We start from the raw sequence: 23,936 nt of genomic DNA on the forward strand, positions 1-23,936 counted from the left end.
AACACTGGAAGTTTTAAAGATGTTGGATAACCATTTGTCTGAAGTTGTGTCTGCCTAAGCAGAGGGTTGGACTAGAAGACCTCCAAGGTCCCTTCCAACTCTGTTGTTTTTGTTGTGATGATGATGATGGTGATGGTGATGATGCAGCCCTAAAGGAAAAAAACTGTTCCATTGCATCTAATGCATCTTATTCCAAAGCAGGAGAGGCAAAGCCGTTTTCTGCGATCTGGAGCTTTTTATCGAGGGTTGAGACCTCCCTCCTTCTCTGAGACCGCTTGGTAGGGGGGAATGTAACCCACCCTCGGCGAGGACAAGGCCGGTGGTTTTCATCGCGTTTTCCTCCTTCGCCTCCGCCCCTCTATTGAAGGACGAAAACGGAACCTTTGTCTCCGGAACGTTTGTTCCGAAGGGGGCCCAAAATACTGGGCGCTGAGGGTGGGGGAAGAATAACCAAACACCTTGTTTCCATAGTGACCGCTGGCGCGTCTAAGCGCTAAAGAGCGACTATGTCGGCTTTCGGGGACCAAAGCTCGGAGTCCCCGTATACTTTCCATTATCTCCGCCAGAAAAGCTTTCCGGCCCTGGAGAGCAAAGGCACGCGGGAGCGTCTACTCAAATGGTGGGGAGGGCCTACGATCCTCTGTCCCTTTCTCGGCAGGAATGGTGGGGGAAAAGCAAGAAGTGGGGATGTTTATAGAGAAATGCGGGTGGGAGGTTTGGACTTCGGTGAGCAGGCAAATCGCCCCCTTCGAGCCTATCAAGGTGGCAAAAGGCTTGGGTTTGTTTTTTTTAAAAAAACAACCTCTCACAAATCCATTTTTTAAGGGCGGGGGGGCTTTTAATTTTAAAGTTTTGCAGATTTTTATTGTAAGTTATTTGATCGTTCTGAGCTGCCCGGCAGAGTGGTTGAGTTGGAAGGCATGCAGGTTGATTGTATTGTATTCATTCATTCATTCATTCATTCATTCATTCATTCATTCATTCATTCATTCGATTTTTTTTATGCCACCCTTCTCCTTAGACTCAGGGCAGTTTACAACATGTTAGCAATAGTACTTTTTAACAGAGCCAGCACATTGCCCCCACAATCCAGGCCCTCATTTTACCCACCTTGGAAGGATGGAAGGCTGAGTCAACCTTTAAACGAATTTGGCATTTTTGTTCATCTACTCGGGTCTTTCCTAAGGCCTTGGGATAGGCGGATACTGAATAATGATGATGATGATGATGATGATGATGATTTTAAAACCATCAGAATTGCCCAAATCTCCATCCGTCAACTGCAAAAGGCCACTTTACTGGGGTTGGCACACTTAATTCATTGCTACATCACACAGTCCTAGGTGCTTGGGAAGTGCCCGACTAGTGATGAAATACGAAACCCAGTATAGTGATCTGTGTGCTGTGTTGTATTGTTGATAATAATAATTATGATGATGATGTTTGTCCATCGCGTTCAAGGAGGACCATGACATCTAATGGGTTGTGAGCTAAGTCTGCACTTCTATTTCTACTAGTTTTTTCTCATCATTCCTACCATCCTTTTCCTCCCACGTAGGACTGTATGACTGTAACTTGTTGCTTGTATCCTAAGATTTTTATTAATCTTGATTGTTTCTTCATTGCTTATTTGACCCCTATGACAATCATTAAGTGTTGTACCACATGTTTCTTGACAAATCGATGTTTTCTTTTATGTACATTGAGAGCATATGCACCAAGACAAATTCCTTGTGTGTCCAATCACACGGCCAATAAAGAATTCTATTCTATTATTTCTATTTCTGTGGAGAGGGGCGGCATACAAATCTAATAAATAATAATAATAATAATAATTATGTATCCGCAGGTGGTTGGTAAAGCTTATACGGGCACAAAATGTTCTGCCACATGTTGGGCAGACATGTGTGGGCACCATGTCACAACATCTGCATTTGCAGCCCTAAAATGTTCACTTTTCTATTGCTCTAAATGTTCTTCTGGCCTCAGAATAATAATAATAATAATAATAATAATAATAATAATAATAATAATAATAATAATAATAATAACAACAACAACAACAACAACAACGACAATAACAACAACAACAGAGTTGGAAGGGACCTTCTAGTCCAACCCCCTGCTTAGGCAGGAAAGCCTGCACTACTATTGTCTGATGGTGTTTGCAAGCTATTCTAAGTAAAGCTGCCTTTTTTGCAATTGACGTGCTATAATTTTGTCAATGTTGATGGTGTCTCAAATGATACTCCAGATGTCCAGATCATAGGTCTTCAAACTTGGCAACTTTAAGACTTGTGGATTTCAACTCCCAGAATGCTGGCTTGAGAATTTTGGGAGTTGAAGTGTACAAGACTTCAGAAGTTTTGGGTTTGCAACCAAGGAAGGTACCTGTTACTATTGCTTTTTTTTAAAATCACTGTCATTCTATTTGCTGATCTTTGTATTTTTTGATCTCCAAGTACTATAATGTCTGGATAATCAATTATCTGTATAATATATTATTATTATTATTATTATTATTATTATTATTATTATTATTATTTTGAAATAGCAGTTCAAAGATAGGCATCAGGAGATTAGTTTCTCTCTCTCTCTCCCCCCCCCTCTCTCTCCCTCCCTCCATCTTTCTCTTTATGTGTTTACACATAGAAAATTGTTGTAAGATTGTAGTTAGGCTTGCAGTCAGAGCATCAGGTTTGGAAACAGCTATGCTGCAATCAGAATTTTGATGTGGAATCAGGTTTGGATGTGGAATCAAAATAGCAGATTCTGATTGGTACTTACTGCCTCATTTTCCAAAACTACAGAGATATATACATTAATATAATAATTATACTATAGTCATGTAGAGAAGGAATCAAGTAATTAGAAATCAATAGATTTTGATATTCTCATTTTCTCTTTCTGAAAGTATTTATTTTTATCTTTATCAAGAATTACATTGTTCAGCTGGCATGTTTTTCAATTGAGGATTTATGATGGTCGATCTCAAATTTTAAAAACATCGTTGACGTCTTCTGGGTTAACTGGATATTCTTTGTCCTTGATTTTATTTATTTATTATGATAAATATTTATTATTTATCCTTGATTTTATTTATTTATTATTTATTAATTGGATTTGTATGCCACCCCTCTTCATAGACTCAGGGCAGTTTTTGTTAGAATTAGCTCAATCTCTTTATTTTACAAATGAAGGCCGTTTTTAAATAACATTTTTTTTATTTTAAAAGAAAATTCATACTCTGATACTGGTATATATTCAAAATTATGTTAGATTTCAGAATAAGACATTCCAAATTTAAAGTTTAGGCACAATGATTTTTTTTTAAAGAAAAGAAATATGTATATATTGAATAGAGTGAAAACCGAATAGACTCATGCTGTGAGAATAGCCTTTTTGCTCCTATGTAACATATGTTATGTGACAATATAAGTAGCTATTTCATGCACTGAATTCAAAAATCTGTTCTATACGAATACTGTAGTTCCCAAATTGGAATGCTGTAATTTGGCCTGTTCCAATCATTTATAGAAGTCATACAAAACCCATTGCACACCAGGGATAATTATCTTAATATTTTGTTTGCAGTGCTAACACTTTTCTTCTTCCTAGGCAGCTTTTGCTCTATACTCAAACTCCTTCCTTTTCCATAACTACAGTGTTAACTGTCTGTTTCCTGCTTTATTAGACATCATTTATAAATTAACATTAGCATTTCTCTACAGGTCCATGGATGGCAGAATCACAGCACAGGCATTCAGTTTTGATCAGAATTTCAAAGGCTATCAACGGGATGATTTTCTAATGGTAGTTACCCAAATTCTATTCATTAATTAAAGGATTATTCATTTATTTATATTATTCAGTGGAAACTTAAGCTGCCATGTAACGGGATATACCCTCATTTTATCCTCAGAATAATATACCTATAAAATTACAAAATGACTCAAAAGTAGTCCAATGAACATCAGAAAGAGGTAACTTGAAGCTGAATCTCTTCCAATTACTTCATTGCTTTTTAATATCAAATTAAATCATTCAGAGCAGAATGACATAAATATTAAAATGAAAGCCAGAATATAATCAACTGCGATAGTCCTGTAGGCATTTAATAATAATAATAATAATAATAATAATAATAATAATAATAATAATAATTTATTAGATTTGTATGTCGCCGCTCTCCGAAGACTCAGGGTGGCTCACAACAATAATAAAAACAATATTATAGTAGAACAAATCTAATATTAAAAAAGAAGCCTATCATATTTAAATATAAAACCCTATCATATTTACGTAAAAACCAAACAACACATACATACCAAACATAAAATATAAAGAGCCTGGGGGAAAGGTGTCTCAACTGCCCCATGCCTAGCGGTATAAATGGGTCTTGAGTAGTTTACAAAAGACAAGGAGGGTGGGGGCAGTTCTAATCTCCGGGGGGAGTTGATTCCAGAGGGCCGGGGCTGCCACAGAGAAGGCTCTTCCCCTGGGCCCCGCCAAACGACATTGTTTAGTCGACAGGACCCAGTTAAGAATTATGTACTGGATATGCTTCTGCAAATTATACATAATAGCAGGGAAAAACATTTGCCGTGGAAGAAAGGGACATACTGTCAGAGATCTGTTTTCAGCTACTGTATTGTAGAAACCTGCATGGTTTAGCATAATACAGCATAGTTGTCACACAGTGGTGAAATCCATATTTTTTTTACTACTAGTTCTGTGGGTGTGGCAGGGTGGGTGTGTCAAGGAAAGGATACTACAAAACCTCCATTCCTACTGTACTCTGGTTCAGCCAGAAGTGATATTTGCCTGTTCCGTGAACTACTCAAAATTTCCACTACCAGAACCTGTTGGATTTCACTTCTGCTGTAACTTCAAAAAACTGTTGAGTATTTTTCTAGGTGGGGAGAAGAATTCTATGCCATCAATGGCCAACAAATATATGTCCCAAGGCTGGATAGATTAACCTCCTCAAAGGAATTAATAGAAAAATACTCATAGAAGGTCCTTTTTTTCTTTTTAATTAACACATTTATAAATGAGTTTCCGCGTATGTATGTGTATAGCAGAATAAGATAAAAGAATGGAATATTTAGGTTTTATATTAATTTTGTGTGGATGGATTAGATAGATAGATAGATAGATAGATAGATAGATAGATAGATAGATAGATAGATAGATAGAGACAGACAGACAGACAGACAGACATATATTTACAACAGTGTAATAATGAACTGTGCTTCTGAACTAAAATATCAGTTAATATTAGCATTAGCATTAGTTAATATAAGTAAGCTTCTATAGAAGATATGTAAAGTGTTATTTTTAAAAAAAATCTTTCTCAACTCTATGCTGAAGGATTTTTTTATGATTCTTTTATTTTATTTATTTATTTAATTGGATTTGTATGCTGCCCCTCTCCGAGGACTCGGGGTGGCTCCCAGCATATATCAAAAAACATAACAATACAATTTATCCAATTAATATACTAAAAAGATTCTTTAACATTCTAACGTAAAACATTCATTTCCATTCATTCAATAAATCACACTAAGGACTTTCATTGGTCAGGGAGGAGATCTAATGTCTCCAGGCCTGGTGGCAAAGATGTGTTTTTAAACTCTTTCGGAAGGCAAGGAGGGTGGGGGCGGTGCGACTCTCCAGAGGGAGCTGATTCTAGAGGGCCGGGGTGGCCACAGAGAAGGTTCTTCCCCTAGGCCCTGCCAGCTGACATTGGTCAATGGGACCCTGAGGAGACTAACTCTGTGGGACCTCACCGGACGCTGGGATTTGTGCGGAAGAAGGCAGTCTCAGAGATAATCTCATCTTATGCGATGTAGGGCTTTATAGGTCATAACCAACACTTTGAATTGTGTCCGGAAACCAATCGGCAGCCAGTGCAGTCCGCAGAGTGATGACGAAATATGGGCATACCTTGGAAGGCCCATAACCGCTCGCGGTGGACAATTTAAAGTTTCAGAACACTCTTCAAGGGTAGCCCCATGTAGAGAGCATTGCAAATTAGTGTTTAAATACAAGATGTCTCAAAGATGCTTTTTCAAAAGGCAACGGGACAGCATTTTTCCTTGAAAAAGAAGAAAACATTTCGCTTCTCATCCCAGAAGCTCCATCAGTTCTAATGAAGGGAGAATAGAAGCAGTAGCAGGTTGCTACTGGTACAGTAAAGGACAGCGCACCGGTAGCGATTGCTATGCTGTGCACGCAGCTTCAGTTATCTTGCATGTGTGCATGCACATCCCAGCGTGTTTTTGCTTCTGTGCATGCTCAGGAAACAAAAGCTCACAAAGGGACATGCACTCATGTGAGATTTCAGTGATTTTTTTGCTTCTGCGCATGCGCGGAATACATTGTATAATATACTGCTCAAAAAAATAAAGGGAACACTCAAATAACACGTCCTAGATCTGAATGAATGAAATATTCTCATTGAATACATTGTTCTGTACAAAGTTGAATGTGCACAACATCATGTGAAATTGATTGTCAATCAGTGTTGCTTCCTAAGTGGACAGTTTGATTTCACAGAAGTTTGATTTACTTGGAGTTATATCGTGTTGTTTAAGTGTTCACCCTTTTTTTTTGCACAGTGTATATTGCATTGCATTGCATTATACACAGTAATCAGACTCTTGATGTACAAAAGCTATGATAATATCTATAAACATGTATGGTACATATAGTCCTAGGGTTCTGATGGCGATTGGGAATAGAATTGTAATAAGTAATAGTCTTCCCTTAATTTATTCGGGGTAAGTGATGAATAAATTTTGAAGGATTGGACGAAAATAAGTGGTCTTTTTCCTTTGAGTGGAGGGAAAAATATAAATAACCTCTATGCTGTACTGATAATACTACTATGATAGCTGAAAATACAATTGATCTACACGCTTTAGTAAAAGGAAGTCCAGGAACACAGTGAAAAAAGGGCCTGAGTTCAAGGATGGGTTCCAATTTTTTTTATACCACTCTGTGGGCATGGCTTATTTTTGTGGTTGTGACTTGATGATCATGTGACGGTGGACGTTGCTTTATGGTCACATGACTGGGTAGGAGTAGTTTGGTAGTTGTGACTGGGTGGGAGTGGCTTTGCAGTCATGTGACTGGGTGAGTTGCTGATAGGTCATGTGATGGGTTGTCATGTGACTGAGTGGGCATGGCTAATTTGACATCACTCACGTCAAGTGTTAGGGTTAGGGTGCCTGGCCTCTCCTCGCCTCAAAGACCTCAATGAGATACAGTTTCCCTATCAATTTACTACTACTGAGCATCCAAATAGAGTCCTCTTGGATGTGAGGGTGATCTGGCTGCGACATTTGTCACCCCATTGATCGCCAGGATTGATTTGGCTGATCTGTCTGGCTAGGCGGGTGTCCCCTTCCTCCCTTAACTGCTCCATGTGTGTCCTTCCCGCTCCACGTGCATCTCTCCCGAAGCTTGGTGAAAGTGGACGACCTTCCCAGATAGAAGAAGGGTACCAATCGTCAGTCAAGGGTATACGATAGCTGTACTCCCCTGCTAGAACTTCCAAACAAGCCCAAACTATTCGGGTGAACCGGTCTGAACTGGAAGGAACCCACCCCTGCCTGAATTAGATATAAAGCTCTAGCTAATGGCAATATAAACCACAACAATCCTTAGAAAATACATTGAACATATTAAAATGGTGGGTAGCTTCTCCCCTTTAGAATTGCCAGCAATCAAGAAATGCACTGCAAACTAGAATTTGTTAGTGGACTAATAAAGGCTTTGGCAACCGCATTGGTTGCCGATTAGTTTCCAGACACCACTCAAAGTGATGGTGATGACCTACAAAGCCTTACATGGCATTGGACCAGAATACTTACGGGACCGCCTTCTGCCGCATAAATTCCAGCTGCCGATTAGGTCCCACAGAGTTGGCCTTCTCCAGGTCCCATCGACCAGACAATGTCGTCTGGCGAGGCGTAGGGGAAGAGCCTTCTCTGTGGCAGCCCCGGCCCTCTGGAATTAACTCCCTCCGGAGATTTGAACTGCCCCCACCCTCCTTGCCTTCCTCAAGAGCCTCAAGATCTATCTATGTCACCAGGCATGGGATAACTAGTGTATGCCCCCTGACCATTTAAAGTTATGTGTGGTTATGATTGTGTAGTATCGATTGTTTTTTAAGGAAATGGGTTTTAGTTACATTTTTTATTTATTAGATTTGTATTTGTATTGTTTCATTGTTGTTGTGAGCCGCCTCGAGTCTTCGGAGAGGGGCGGCAAACAAGTCTAATAAATTATTATTATTATTATTATTATTATTATTATTATTATTATTATTATTATTTGGATCCGATGCTGTAATAAGTCAATTAGAATCACGTAGGAGGTTATTTTCCCATGGTAGTAAAAAAGCAGAACAGGCATATTATCATCTTGAACTTCGGTGGTGGAGTAGCTTTACGAGAATACCATGGATAAAATAGCAGGGGAAAACATATAAATGGATCCTCATACAAATGAATCCGGAATTCTTTAACCAGGCTTAAATTATCATATTTTAGACACATTATGCAAAAATCTAGCTCTCTTGAGAAGTCTATTATACCAGGAAAGGTAAAAGGAAAGAAGAGGATCCTAACAACAAGGTAGATGGACTTGATTACAGCAAAAATGAATGCAGATTTGGAAATCCTGAAGGTTCGAAAGAGGTCACCCTGGAGAAAATCTATTTATGGGATACTGATTAGAAGGAATATAATCAATAGAGATTAATATGTAGGGTTGTGTTGATCTGGGATGGAAAACAATTTCAAAATAATTTGTGATTTGAGGCTTAGAAAAGAACTTGAATGTTATATGCTTCTTTTAAATTCTGCGTATTTTTATTACTGTACTCTGTATTGTATCAAATATTACTTGGTTATTTCATTCATACAAAAATCATGTTTTTGCCATGACAAGATTTTGATGAGTAAAATCCAATTTGGGAGACAATCCCAAATTCCAGACATTTGGAAGTGCGCAGCATCTGATAGCTATTACGTAATTTAATATGCCTATCAGATACTATTTCATAACAGAATCTAATTAATGACTTGTCATTGCCTCTATACCTCTAGGCCTTTTTAAATCACCCAGAGGTTAACAGCAATTTGAAATTGCTTTCATCATCTGGACGGTGGACTACACTAAGTAAGTAGAGAATATTTAAGATAAGTTTTTCTTGTCTTTTAAACTTCTTTCAGTTTAATCGTTTTTCTCTTGCAACCACTAGGTTTGTAACTGAGGTTATCTCGATAACATTGTTATATCAATAACATAATTACAAAGATGAAAATGTTACTCTTAAATTGATATGGAACTATACTGGAATTTTTTTCTTCAAAACACTAACACAAAATCATTATATGATTTAATGTTTTGAGTTAATGATTTGTGATGCTGATTTTGACTTACTGTAAGATACTAATTGTTTTCTTTAAAAAAAACTGATACCAATCAAATGCGAATGTAGCAACTCTCTTAAATAATAATAATAATAATAATAATAATAATAATAATAATAATAATATATTAGATTTGTATGCCACCCCTCTCCGAAGACTCAGGGCGGCTCACAATATTAGAACATTTTGAGGTAAATTCTAGAAATCCATAATGTAGCTTAGTGTGTGACTAAGTGAGTGTTAGGTCCTTAGCCCAGGTTTGTAGATTGGGTTGATATTAGAGTTGATTGAGGATGTTCTGTTCTATTCTGTTCCGTTCTCTTTTGTCTTATCATTCACCTATAATTCATTGGTCAAAGATCTGTTGAAGAGTTCTCAATATATCTTTGTTTGTTTCTTCAAGGTAGTAACTCCCTAAAGCATATTCTGGAGAACAGAAGGAAAAGGGGGGACATGATCGAAACATTTAAATATGTTAAAGGGTTAAATAAGGTCCAGGAGGGAAGTGTTTTTAATAGGAAAGTGAACACAAGAACAAGGAGACACAATCTGAAGTTAGTTGGGGGAAAGATCAAAAGCAACATGAGAAAATATTATTTTACTGAAAGAGTAGTAGATCCTTGGAACAAACTTCCAACAGACGTGGTTGATAAATCCACAGTAACTGAATTTAAACATGCCTGGGATAAACATAGATCCATTCTAAGATAAAATACAGAAAATAGTATAAGGGCAGACTAGATGGATCATGAGGTCTTTTTCTGCCGTCAGTCTTCTATGTTTCTATGTATTTTATATTTATTCCAGGCTACGCTTAGGAAAGTAAATGTCACATTTTAGTTTGAAAGGTTTCCAGAAGTAATCTAGTAATTTTGTGGAAAATCTATCCCGATATTCCGTTGGGCTCTTAATGACATGGTCATGTGCAGGAATCAGTAGATTAACTTTTTAATTGCAATTGCTTACACTTACCTAAAAGAATCAGGTTTGCATTGTGACTATGATCCGTGATCCAATTTTTGTCATTAGAAGATCAAGGGAGGTGTGAACAAAAAAAAAAGGGTATGATCATCACCTATATTTGATTAATTTCTAGATAAGATTTACAATATATCATCTATAATTATACATTTGGATTATTATTTATTGAATGGCATGAAAAAATGGAAGATACTTCTTCAATGATTTTATTGTTGCAACACAATATAAATTGCCTGCCTGCCTACCTATATCTACAGTATCTATCTATTCTATTAATTTTCCAATTGTCTAAGTTTGCCCCTACAGGTATGTGGAGCAAACCTAGACAATTGGAAAATTAATAGAATAGAATAGAGCAGAACAGAATAGCAGAACAGAACAGAATGGAATGGAACAACAGAGTTGGAAGGGACCTTAGAGGTCTTCTAGTCCAACCTCCTGCTTTGAGCCATTTATCTATCTATCTATCTATCTATCTATCTATCTATCTATCTATCTATCTATCTATCTATCTATCTAATCCAAACTTGACTGTAAAAAATATGACTTCAGTAACCGAGTTGTTGAAGCGTGGAACTCATTACCGGACTCCATAGTGTCATCCCCAAACCCCCAACACTTTACCCTTAGATTATCTACGGTTGACCTATTCAGATTCCTAAGAGGTCAGTAAGGGGCGAGTACAAGTGCACTAGTGTGCCTTCCGTCCCCTGTCCTATTGCTCTCCTATATCTCCTATACCTTTCTTCTATTCCTATATCTCTTCTTCTATTCTTTCATTGATATGTTCTATTACTATACCCTCTTTTCTATTATTTCTTAGATATATTTTACTATGAGTATCTCCTCTATAACCTTCATCATGTATTTTACTATGTGTATATAGATATATACCCACTAAAACCCTCATTGTGTATTGGACAAAATATAAAATAAAATAAAATAAATAAATAAAATATTTTTTTCTAGGCTGCCCTATATTTCTAGGCTGAGACTCAAGGTAGCCTAGAGATCGAAATAATAAGCCATATAACTAACCATAGTGACTAAATTCTTGCAGTTCATTCACGACAGACCAACCAAACAAATTTTAGTGTAGTAAATGAACAAAACTTTTGTTTGGTTTAAAAAAGCTATTGGCTTCAGGCCTGGTTGGATTTCAACTGCAATTTCAAGTATTAGTGTTTACTTATTAGTGCTGTACGTGTCTTCGGACTGGAGGAACTGTTCTCAGTCAGTTTAGCTGTAACTAACATCTTCAAAGATTTTACAATTTCATTCTCTTGGCATTATATACAGCTGGCAAAGAAACATCCTAGAGATGTCCTAAATATAGAAATTTCTTCCCAGATGTGTAATTTCATTTAAATTTACCTGAAATTATTCTCAGTGCTGCTTTTGTTATTATTCTGTATAATATTTGCATTTTATAATATGTTAAATGCCCATGAGAGTTTACAGCATAAGAATAACATAAACATGCTTTATTTCTTTGCTCCTTTCACTCATACATACACATGGAAAAATCAGGGGGGGGGGGATCCCAGTCAATACATTTTCTTTACAAGTATTGCTGGATGCTTTTAAATTGATTTTCTTCTTTCAGTTACCATTATATTGTTTCTTTTTTTTCTTTTTCTTTTGTTTCCATCTTAACTCCAACTTAGGAAATAAAGACATGTACTTGCTGTTCAAAAAACAATTATGTGTAATTTTTTTGTAGAAAAATACTTGAGTGTTTCCTGTTCACTTCAATAGCACATTGACAAGAGGCTTTTAAAGTTGAGGCTGTTTAAAAATACATATTCGGTAAATAACAATAGTGCATTTGACAGAAAAACCTAGCCTGGCATTTCAGCTATAATTTTATAATATATGATTAATTATTAAAATGTGTTTATTATCCTTCTAAAGAAGTTAAGGCAATATTTTATTTTGTGGTTAACTTGAATGATAATGGGTTATCCAAGGCAACCTATTGGAAGACATTATTCTTAGGGCAAACACATGGATTGTGTATGGATAATCACAACACAATATGCAGCCCTATTTGGACCGGGACTACTGCTCACAGTCACTCATGCCCTCATCACCTCGAGGTTCGACTACTGTAACGCTCTCTACATGGGGCTACCTTTGAAAAGTCTTCGGAAACTTCAGATCATGCAGAATGCAGCTGCGAGAGCAGTCATGGGCTTCCCCAGGTATGCCCATGTTACACCAACACTCCGCAGTCTGCATTGGTTGCCGATCAATTTTCGGTCACAATTCAAAGTGTTGGTTATGACCTCTAAAGCCCTTCATGGCATCGGACCAGAATATCTCCGAGACCGCCTTCTGCTGCACGAATCCCAGCGACCGATTAGGTCCCACAGAGTGGGCCTTCTCCGGGTCCTGTCAACTAAACAATGTCGGTTGGCGGGCCCCAGGGGAAGAGCCTTCTCTGTGGCGGCCCCGACTCTCTGGAACCAGCTCCCCCCAGAGATTAGAACTGCCCCTACCCTCCTTGCCTTTCGCAAACTCCTTAAAACCCACCTTTGTCGTCAGGCATGGGGGAACTGAGATATCTCCCCCGGGCCTATATAATTTATGTATGGTATGTTTGTAGGTATGTCTGCTTAAAAATGGGGTTTTTTAACTGTTTTAAATTTTAAATTGTAAATGATTAGATTTGTTAGGAACTGTTTTTATTGTGTTGTGAGCCGCCCCGAGTCTGCGGACAGGGGCGGCATACCAATCAAATAAATAAATGAATGAATGAATGAATGAATGAATGAATGAATGAATGAATGAAACTGAAATTGTGATATAAGAAAAATCTTCATGTCTTCTCCTCTCCTTCCCTCCCCTCCTCTAAAAGAGCTAGGCTAGGGCATGAATTAAATAACAAGCCAATTTAGGGTAGAGATTAAGGTGCTGGCCTAGAAACCAGGAGACTATGATTTGTTTTGTCCTGCCTAAGCAGTAGTTGTATTCAATTTGTTTTACTACTGGTTCTGTGGGCGGGACTTGGTGGACATGGTGTGATGATGTGTAGTGGGTGTGGTTTTGTGGGCATGGCAGGGGAAGGATGCCGTAAAATCTCAATTTCCTCCCAATCAGCTGGAACAGAGAATAGATGGGGGTGGGGCCAGTCTGAGATGGTGTTTACCGGTTCTCCGAACTACTCAAAATTTCGACTACTGACTTTCCAGAACTGGTCAGAATCTGCTGAATCCCACCTGTGTGCCTAAGGCATGAAAGCTGGTTGAGTGACCATGGCTCGTGGCTCACTGTCTCTCCACCCAATCCACTTCACAGGGTTGGGATTGTGGGGAAAATGGGGAGGGATGAGTATTATTGGCTACCTTATTTATAAGAATAACCAAGGCAGAATAGAAGCCCAATAATAAATAAAATCAGCCGTGATAGTTTGCTCAGATAAGATATACAGTGTTCCCTCGATTTTCGCGGGTTCGAACTTCGCGAAAAGTCTATACCACGGTTTTTCAAAAATATTAATTAAAAAATACTTTGCGGTTTCCCCCCCTATACCACGGTTTTTCCTGCCCGATGACGTCATATTTCATCACCAAACTTTCGTCCACCTTTAATAAATATTTTTTAAAATAAACTTTAATAAATAAACATGGTGAGTAATAATCTGAATGGTTGCTAAGAGAATGGGAAATTGCAATTTAGGCTTTTAAAGTGTTAAGGGAAGGCTTGCGATACTGTTCATAGCCAAAAATAGTGTATTTACTTCCGCTTCTCTACTTCGCCGAAATTCAACTTTCACGGGCGGTCTTGGAACGCATCCCCCACGGAAAGCAAGGGAACACTGTATATAATGATGCTGTCAAGTTAATTATTGCTATTGTCATGTATGAAAATATAATTTTGCAGACCTGCAAGTGAAAGATACCAATGCTGATGCTTCTTCTCTTTCAGATACTAAAGTGAAAAAAGTTGACGCCAAAAATATTTTGTGTACACAAGTGTCTATGTCATTTTTTGACCGATTATACTGTGAAGGGCTTGTTCGAGAAAATGGGGCCATTGTAAAGTGTTTTGATGAATACCATGACGAAATTCCTATTGCAGATGAGTTAAGAAAGGTTAGTAAGTGTATTTTTAAATCTTCTGCCAATGTGCACATGTTGAGCCTTGTGAATAATTTTTATCATCCATCTATATTTTCTTAGAGTTGTTGTCTTAGAGTAGAAGTAGGAATTATCAACTTTAGGGGGAAAAGGAAATAAATAAAAAAATTGGTTCAGCTGCAATTCATCAGTAGGAGGTTTTAGAAATAGCACTGAGTTTACTTTTAGTATGATTATATACCGTAAGTAGTTCTTTTTGTTTCAATGGACGGGCATTAGTAATTAAGTTTCCTGAAATATCGCAGAACAATTCTTTAAATTTTAGATATTTATTTTGCAGACCACATTCAGCTGTCGTGTACCCATGCTATGGCCAAGACATGGCTTGAAAGAATATGGGCCAAAAAAATCATTTTCTTTCAAGGGTCTTAATTGCAAAATTTTCTGAATGGAATAGCCAACCTGTTCAAATTGTAATCTTTGTCACTCCATTATCTTCAGGCAAACAGAGATTTAGGCAGAAAGGGGACTATTTTAACTGATCTCCTCCAAGAATCTCATCAAGACTAGGAAAGATATTAATATTTTGCGCATGTGTCCCTGTATAGAATAAAATAACAGCTGCAAGAGATCTTGGAGATCTTCTAGTCCAGTAATGGTGAACCTTTTTTTGGTTTGCGTGTCAAAAGGGGATGTGTGTTGCTAGCACACGTGCATATGCCCACACCCCTTCCCTCCCCCCCCCGTGCTGCCCCCCCATGCATGCGCACAGGCCTTACCAAAGCGTGGTACGTGAAAAAATGCACTTCAAGTTTGCCATTGTGCTGTTATTTGCACTCCGGAGGGTTCAGGGAAGCTTCCTGGAGCTCCTGGATGCAAAAAACAGCACAACAGGCAAAAGGGAAATTCAGAAAACACAGTTTTCCATTGTGCTGTTTTTTCCACTCTGGGGGGTTCAGGGAAGTTTCCCTAAGTTCCAGACTTCAAAAAACAGCACAACGGGCATACCGGAAGTTCGGAAAATGCACTTCCGGTTTACACATTGTGCTGGGTTTCAGGAAACTTCCCTGAACCTCCAGAGTGCAAAAAAACCCAGCACAACGGAAAACTGGAAATATGTTTTTCCAAACTTCTGGTTTGTCCGTTGGGTGGGGGGTTTTTTTGCCTTCGGGGCTTTAGGAAAGCTTCCCTGAAGCACCCCGGAAGGCAAAACGGCCTTTCTCAAGGCTGAAAATTAGCTGGCCAGCATGTGCCTGCATGATGGAGCTGGCACAGGCCAAAGTTTTGCGTGCCCTCCGATATGGTAGGTCTGTTTCTCACTCTCCCGAGCCTCTGCTTGTGCCCTGCACTTACCTGCATCTAAAATGAGCTGCGTGAGGACTCTTGGGAGGGGCGGGATCTGGTGGGAGGGGCCAGCCAAGAGAGAAATTTGGGGGTTCTCCATACTGCACAAAATCTTAACTAGAAGTTCTCTCAAACCCCTGCGAACCCCCAGCAGCCCATCCCTGAGAAGGAGACACCATTTCAGATAAATAGCCATCCAGTCTCTTCTTAAAAATTCTCACTGATGGAGCACTCACTTCTAAAAGCAAGCTGGTCCATTGATTGATTTTTCTCACTGTCGGGAAATTTCTCCTTAGTTCTAGGTTGCGTCTCTCCTTGATTAGTTTCCGTCCATTGCTTCTTGTCCTGCCTTCTGCTGCTTTGGAAAATGGGTTGACTCTTCTTTGTGGCAACCCCTCAAAAATTGGAACACCGCTATCATGTCATCCCTACTTTTTCACCACACTAGGCATACCCAATTCCTTCCTTCTTCATATGTTTTAACTTCCAGCTCTTTAGGCATCTTTGTTGCTCTTCTCGGCACTCTTTCCAATACTGGATGCAGTATTCCAAGTATGAGTTTATAAAGCAGCGCTAATACTTGACAGGATCTTGATTCTAGGCCTCTGTTAATTCAGCCTTGGGTTGTATTGGCTTTTTTGGCAGGTGCAGTACATTGTTGGCTCATATTTCAGTTCTTGTCCACTTGGACATCTAGGTGTCTCTCTCATTCTTGCCTAACTATAAAAGTTTACTTTTCTCTCCATTGAATCTCATTTTGGTAGAAAGGGCCCAATGTTCAAGTCTCTTGAAATCCTTCAGAAACCAGAAATCCTTCTGGTATGTTGGCTATTCATAAAATTGTCAAGATCTCAAAGTCAATAATTGCTGAATTCTGGCTTGTGGTATAAATGATTGTTGATATAGCACAGCGATGGCGAACCCATGGCACGGGTGCCAAAGGCGGCATGCAGAGCTATATCTGTTGGCACACGAGCCGTTGCCCTAGCTCAGCTCCAATGTACATGTGTGTGCCGGCCAGCTGATTTTTGGCTCACACAGGCTCTGGAAGGGCGTTTTTGGTTTCTAGAGAGCCTCCGGGGTATGAGGGAAAGACATTTTTACCTTCTCCAGCTCCAGGGAAACCTTTGGAGCTTGGGGAGGGCGAAACATGAGCCTACTGGGCCCACCAAAAGTTGGGAAACAGGCCGTTTCCGGCCTCCAGATGCCCCTGGGGAGTGGGGAAAGCTGTTTTCGTCCTCCCCAGGCATTGAATTATGGGTGTGGGCACTCGTGCATGCACAATAGCACACGCCCATTGTTCTGTCTGGGTTCCCCCAGACGTCAACACCAACTAAAAAGAGTAGCCAGACATGCTGGTAAAAAGCAAAGTCATTTTATATCTTTGAAAACAAACACAGATAACAAAAACTGTTCTTACAAACTGGAATGCTATGAAGCTTCACAGAAAAGTCACGATGGCCAGACAATACAACAGGCTTCTTGCTGGCACACACACCACTGTAGATAATAAAACCCACGCCTCTCCCAAGTTTTCAGCCTTCGAGGCCACAAGCCAGAATCAGAGATGCCAAGGATCGAAGCAAGGTCACAGGACTCCCAAAAGATAACTCTCCACAATACAGGAAGGGCGGGCCTGCCTTTTCAACCTTTCTGAGGAGAACCACACCCAAACCCAGCTGTTGCCTATTAGGGATGGAAATACTTGGCTAATTGTCCCCTTTGTTGTGCTGCCCTTCTCTGCCTCATATCTATGATGGCTTGTGCGTTCTCATCTAATGACTCCAGGCTACTCGCTGGGGAGAGCTCCCCCCCGGGGGTCTCAGGCTGTTCTCCCTCCTCCTCGTCCTGACATTCCTCTTCCCCGTCTGCCTGGTCCTCCTCCTCCTCCTGTTCCTCGTCCTCCCGCTCTGAGCATGGAGCCGGCAGAGTTCCAGCCGTTCCCTGAGGAGCCTCAGACTGAATCACAACACCCATACTCTTTTGGCAGCCGAGGAAAAAAAGGTTCGCCATCACTGATATTGGACTTCCACGTCCCAACTGGGGAATTTCACTGGAGATTTCAGCTAGCTGCTATCATACAGCCCAATTAACTTCACAGGGGAAATGAAATAACGTGAATACAGATTCTTGCATAAGCTGCTTAGTCAATGAAGGAACTCTTAACAAAGTCAGTATTGAAGCATTTTTATACATTTTCCTATTATTAGCTGAGGTAAGTGAAGCCGTCGTTCAAAACATCTGAAAGGTGTCAGTGTTAACACAATATACATTTTTTTTCATATCATGAGTTTTAGGACATATACAGGTAGTCCTCGCTTTTCAATAGTTTATTTAATGGCTGTTCCAAGTTACAACAGCACTGAAAAAAGTGACATGACCATTTTTCACAGTTACAACCTTTTTAACATCCCCATGATGATGGGATCAAAATTCAGATGCTTGGCAACTGGTTCACATTTATGACCATGTCCCAAGGTCATATGATCACCTTTTGCAGCCTTCTGACAAGCAAAGTCAGTGGGGAAGCAGATGTTACTAACTTATCAACTGCAGTGATTCATTTAACAACTGTGGCAAAAAAGGTTGCAAAACTCAAATTAAATGTCTCACTCAATGACAGAATTTTTTAACAATTGAATATATTTTTATACACTTCTAAACACACCCGAGTAAGTTGAGCTTTAAACTGCAAACTCTGGCAATATAAATGAGGGAAGAACTATTTATGTGCTGTCTAAAATGACAATTTTCCCAGCACTTACCCAATCTGTAAGTGCGATTTATCTATTTATCTATTTATCTATCTATCTATCTATCTATCTATCTATCTATCTATCTATCTATCTATCTATCTATTTATTGGATTTGTATGCCGCCCCTCTCCGCAGACTCGGGGCGGCTAACAACAATGATAAAAAACAACATGTAACAATCCAATTTAATAAAACAATTAAAAACCCTTATTATAAAAACCAAACATACACACAAACATACCATACATAACTTGTAATGGCCTAGGGGAAGGAATATCTTAACTCCCCCATGCTTGGCAGCCAGTGCAGGCCGCGGAGTGTTGCAGGAACGTGGGCGAATCTAGGAAGCCCCACGATGGCTCTCGCGGCCGCATTTGCACGATCTGAAGTTTCCGAACACTTTTCAAAGGTAGCCCCATGTAGAGAGCGTTGCAGTAATCGAACCTCGAGGTGATGAGGGCATGAATGACTGTGAGCAATGACTCCCTGTCCAAATAGGGCCGCAACTGCTGCGCCAGGCGAACCTGGGCAAACGCCCTCCTCGCCACAGCTGAAAGATGATTCATATGCCCCCTATTTTCCCTTTACCTCCCTTTCTTCTCTTTCTATTCTCTTTCTATTGTATTGTTTTGTATTGTATATATTGTATTTTTAATATATATATTTAATAAATATTTTTTTTAAAAAAAAGAAATTATGGGCTCAATTGTGTTTGTAAGTCAAGGACTAACTGTACACAATTGTCTTTATCTGCCACTTCTACAAAACCATTTTTTGAAATGTTAGCTGCTATTTTCAAGTACATATATTCATGTTTTTGTAAATAAAAGAGGAAGAGATGAAAGAAATATAACTCCTGTTTGGGTCAGTCAAAAGACTTTTATTACTGTTAACAGTTGGAATGGACTTTATAAATATCCCTTTCTTTGCACTGAAATAAATCACACTGTACAAAGTGTACTTGTGTACTCTCCTATATTTTTCTTTTGTCCACTTACTGGAATATTAATCTTGTTTTAGGTTGTAGCAGAAAGTTACATTAAAATCAGTTCTAATCCAGTAGCACACGGAGCCAAAGTTGCTTTTTCCAGAAATAAAGTGTGGACTTTTTCTTTTCCATTGAAGATATAAACAGTATAATTAATACGAGCAAGCAGAGAGGGAAACAATGACACAATTGTTTTTCATCCTACCCTGTGAAGTTTTTTTTGGATATTTGACAATGAAAGGAATTCTGTGCTGGATCACACCAAAGCTACATTTATCCTAGTCCTGCAGTTTAGCTTCCTTGGGAAGCTTATGCACAGAAGCTAAAGGTGATTATCTGCTATATCTTAACATTTTTGATCACAGAATACTCTTGTGCCTAGGTTAATCAGCTACGTATGTAACGAGGGCCTTGTGCACATTTTTTACAATGTAAAAAGGATGTTCAGACTCTAGAAAAAGTGCAGAGAAGAGCAACAAAGATGATTAAGGGACTGGGGGCTAAAACATGGGAAGAACAGTTGCTGGATTTGGTTACGTCTAGTTTAATGAAAAGAAGGACTAGGAGAGATATGATAGGAGTGTTGCAATATCTCAGGGGCTGCCACAAAGAACAGGGAGTGTATTCTCCAAATAGGATAAGAAGCAATGGAGGGAAACTACCGTATTTTTCAGAGTATAAGATGCACCTTAGTTTTTGGGAAGAAAAGTAGGGAAAAGATTCTGCTTACCAGATATTCATCTGGGTAGCATCCTTAGTCTGGTCAGTTTCAGCACATTATTTTATCCCCTGGTTAGGGCTTTTAAAAAAACCTTATTGGAGAGAGTAACAATGAAAGAGCTTTCAAGCCAGTAAGAGCTGGGAGCATTGTTAGAACCTGCTTAGGCCTGGAAAGAAAAATTCTGAGCAAATAGAGCAATGAAAAAATAACTACAAAGACTTAGGACTTGGAAAACATTCTTTGCAGAGAATAACAATGAAATACCTTGCAAGCTGGTAAGAGCTGGGAACATTATTAGCACTTGGTTTGAGCTGGAAAGAAACTTACTTGGAGCAAGTTAGAGTAATGAAAAAAACCTTGCACTTAGGGCTTGGAAGACATTCTTCGCAGACAGTAACGATGAAAGAACCTGCAAGATTAGAGCTAGGAAGATCGTTAGCACCTACTGTAATTAGGGCTGGGAAAAACAAGGTTCGGGGGGGGGGGAAGCTACATTGAGAGTATAAGACGCACCTGAATTTTCAGCCTCTTTTAGGGAGGAAAAAGATGTGTCTTATACTCTGAAAAATATGGTAATCAAGGAGAGAAACAATCTAGAATTAAGGAAAAGTTTCCAGAGAGTTCAGTGGAACAGCTTGCCTTCAGAAGTTGTGAATGCCCCAACACTGGAAGTTTTAAGAAGATGTTGGGTAATTATTTGTCTGAAATGGTATAGGGTTTCCTGTTTAAGCAGAGAACTGGACTAGAAGACCTCTGTTATTCTATTCTATTCTAAACAATAGATATACCTAAATCTAGTACATATTTAAAAAATTCTCAAAATCCTTTGCTGTTTGATAATGATATGAGTATTTCATTTCATATAACTGTTATTGGCAATCATATTACGACATCTTGTAAGGGCTGCAATGAACAGATGAACTTATATGCTTGAAGCAACATGTTTTTATACTCCTTCCATTAGGAAATGTTTTGGCGACTGTTGTTTCATCAAGGGAGCCAGAAACTCAGCCAGAATGATTTTTTTAAAATTACTTCTACAAAATCAATATTTCTTCTCTCTTCGGTGAATTTTTCCTGAACTTCTTGCTGCCCTCGTTGATATTTAACTGCTCCAGTTCTTTGATACCCCAGCTTTGCAGAATGGAACAATAGTTCCTTTTGTAAATTTTCCTTCCAGCATGATCCAGGCAACCATCTCTGATTCAAGGGTGGATTATATGTCTCCTAGGGTTATAAATGTAGAATTTAAAGAACCAAGGGAATTCAGTGGTACCTCAACTTAAGGACTTAATTCGTTTGGTGACCAGGTTCTTAAGTAGAAAAGTTTGTAAGTAGAAGCAATTTTTCCCATAGGAATCAATGTAAAAGCAAATAATGTGTGCAAACCCATTAGGAAAGAAATAAAAGCTCAGAATTTGGGTGGGAGGAGGAGGAAGAAGAAGAGGAGGAGAGCAGTCGCTGCCGAAGAAAGAAGGAGAGGTGAGGGGAATCAAAAAAATCCAAAACTTTAAGGCTTAAAAAAAAAAGAGGGATCTGAGGCGGTGAGGAGGAGCCCACGCCTCCCATACACCCGGCGCGAGGCTGCTTCCCATACACTGCGCCAAAGAGAGAAACCCAGGGGGAGTGGCAGGAAACTGGCCGGGCCTCTGTGCCACTCTCAAATTTCCTAGGAAATTTTTCCGGGCTCGGGTTCTTAAGTAGAAAATGGTTCTTAAGAAAAGGCAAAAAAATCTTGAACACCCGGTTCTTATCTAGAAAGGTTCTTAAGTAGAGGTACCACTGTATATGTGTTTCAATACATGCAATCCAAGTGTCAATGGTAATGTTTCTAGGAAAGGCATAGCCCAGAATTGCTTAGCGCATAAGAACTATGACTCGTTTCCATCTTAACAAGTAAATTGTTTTTAAAACATGTGTACATATTTCAGAGTAAGCAATATTATGCAAGCACAAAAGAAGGTTAGAAATAGGTTAGAGAAATTAAAGACTGATTGGAGGGAGGGGAAGAAAAAATAGGTAAATCTAGTTTACATCAACATCATCCAGTTCTGTATTTTTCTCTGTATATTTGCAAAATGTCTGTACTTCCAACATTTTCTGTCCATTGCCTTGCCATATTCCCTCTTAGCATTGAACCATTAGTTAAGCATTTGATTAATTCTTACAAATAATGTGCTTGCATCATACAGAAAACTAGCCTTCCATCCTAGATTCATGTAATTCAACCCTATTCAGTTTAACACATAATTTTTCTGAATCAACAACCTATAGTAAATTTTCTCATATTCGTGTCTTTCACAATGACCTGTTGAACAGAGGTTTGGTCTGCACAATTTCCTATCATAAAGCCACACTGCACCTCTCCGTTTTTGTGCATCAATATCTCTCAGAATTTTTCAATCAAAATGACAAGAAATACTTTTCCAGGTGCACTTATTAGTTTTTTTAAAAGTATTATTTACTTCTCAGCAAGAGAGGAAAAAGAGCTTGTTGATCTTCTGGCTCCTAGATGTCAGGATAATTGAAATAACAATATCAATAGCACTTAGATTTATTTGGGAGCTCCTGAAACAGTTATACAGAGGAATGATTGAATCTGTCATTTGTACTTCTATAACTGTCTGGTTTGTCACAGCAACTGAATTGGACAGGTACAGATTTCAATGAATAGTTGGGATTGCAGAAAAAACAATTACCACCATCATACCTTCCATTGAGGATCTGTATACTGCACAAGCCAAAAAAGGGGATGACAAGGTATCCACAGACTCATCACATCTTGAATATTGTTTCAAATCTTCCCCTTAGGGCAGTGATGGTGAACCTATGACACGCGTGTCAGCACTGACACGCATAGCCACTTTCAGTGTCACGCGGCTGAAGGAAGAAAAGCCACGCCGGCACCTCACCTCTCCTCGCAGCCCTGGCATTTCACTTGCACAGGCACCAACTGGCTGAAGAGGCTCTCCGCACCATCCTGCGCTTTGAGTTTAGCACCCTGCTCCCGCGGGGGGCGGAGAGCAGGGGGCGGGGGAGAGCCAGGAAAGAGCAAGAACCAGCAGGGCGGGGAAGGAGCAAGAAAAGCGCCGTCCAGTGGGAGGTGGGGCGGGGTAGGGGTGAATGGGAGAGGAGGAGGAGGAGAAAGGGGGAGGAGCCACGACAGTGACTGTGCATGCTGTTGAGGTGGCGTCTCTTCCTCAGCCGGGGCGATGCGCCTATTTCGTGGAGAGGAAGAAGCGCTTTTGCAAGATGGTCCCGGCCATAGGCAGGCGCTTCTGTGGTGAGCACAGTGCTGAAGAGGTAGCAGTAGGGGGGAGAGCTAGGCAAACTCACTGGGCTGGACGGAACGAGCCGTTTTGTTTGTAAAATAAGGCTCTGCTGGGTTTGGTTTCAAGGAGCTTCCAGTATATTTTTTTCCGACACAGGCAGAGGGAGGGAGGAAACGCACCCTGATCAGATCGCCAACATTTCATATATGAAGAATGCACACACGCCGAGAGAGAGAGAGAGAAACAAGCATGCACACAAGTGTGCACACACACTTTGTGAAAAAATACACTGGTTAAAAAAAAATAAAGGGAACACTCAAAAAATATATCCTAAATCTGAATGAAC

General features: G+C 39.4%; 1 protein-coding gene across 2 annotated transcripts in view; it reads left to right on the plus strand.

Moving 5' to 3' along the window:
* The first annotated feature begins 459 nt into the window (after nt 1-459).
* The window catches only part of CFAP300 (cilia and flagella associated protein 300), a 37,038-nt gene continuing 13,561 nt past the window's right edge, over nt 460-23,936 (plus strand). The window contains exons 1-4 of one of the 2 annotated variants that reach the window (XM_070751659.1): nt 460-619; nt 3,732-3,813; nt 9,120-9,192; nt 14,358-14,524. In XM_070751659.1, coding sequence (XP_070607760.1) covers nt 507-619; nt 3,732-3,813; nt 9,120-9,192; nt 14,358-14,524 — 435 coding nt within the window. In that variant the 5' untranslated portion in view covers nt 460-506. The remainder of the gene's footprint in view (nt 620-3,731; nt 3,814-9,119; nt 9,193-14,357; nt 14,525-23,936) is intronic. The other variant, XM_070751660.1, reaches the window with a different exon arrangement.

The sequence above is a fragment of the Erythrolamprus reginae genome, chromosome 4, assembly GCF_031021105.1.
Source record: "Erythrolamprus reginae isolate rEryReg1 chromosome 4, rEryReg1.hap1, whole genome shotgun sequence".
NCBI lineage: Eukaryota > Metazoa > Chordata > Lepidosauria > Squamata > Dipsadidae > Erythrolamprus > Erythrolamprus reginae.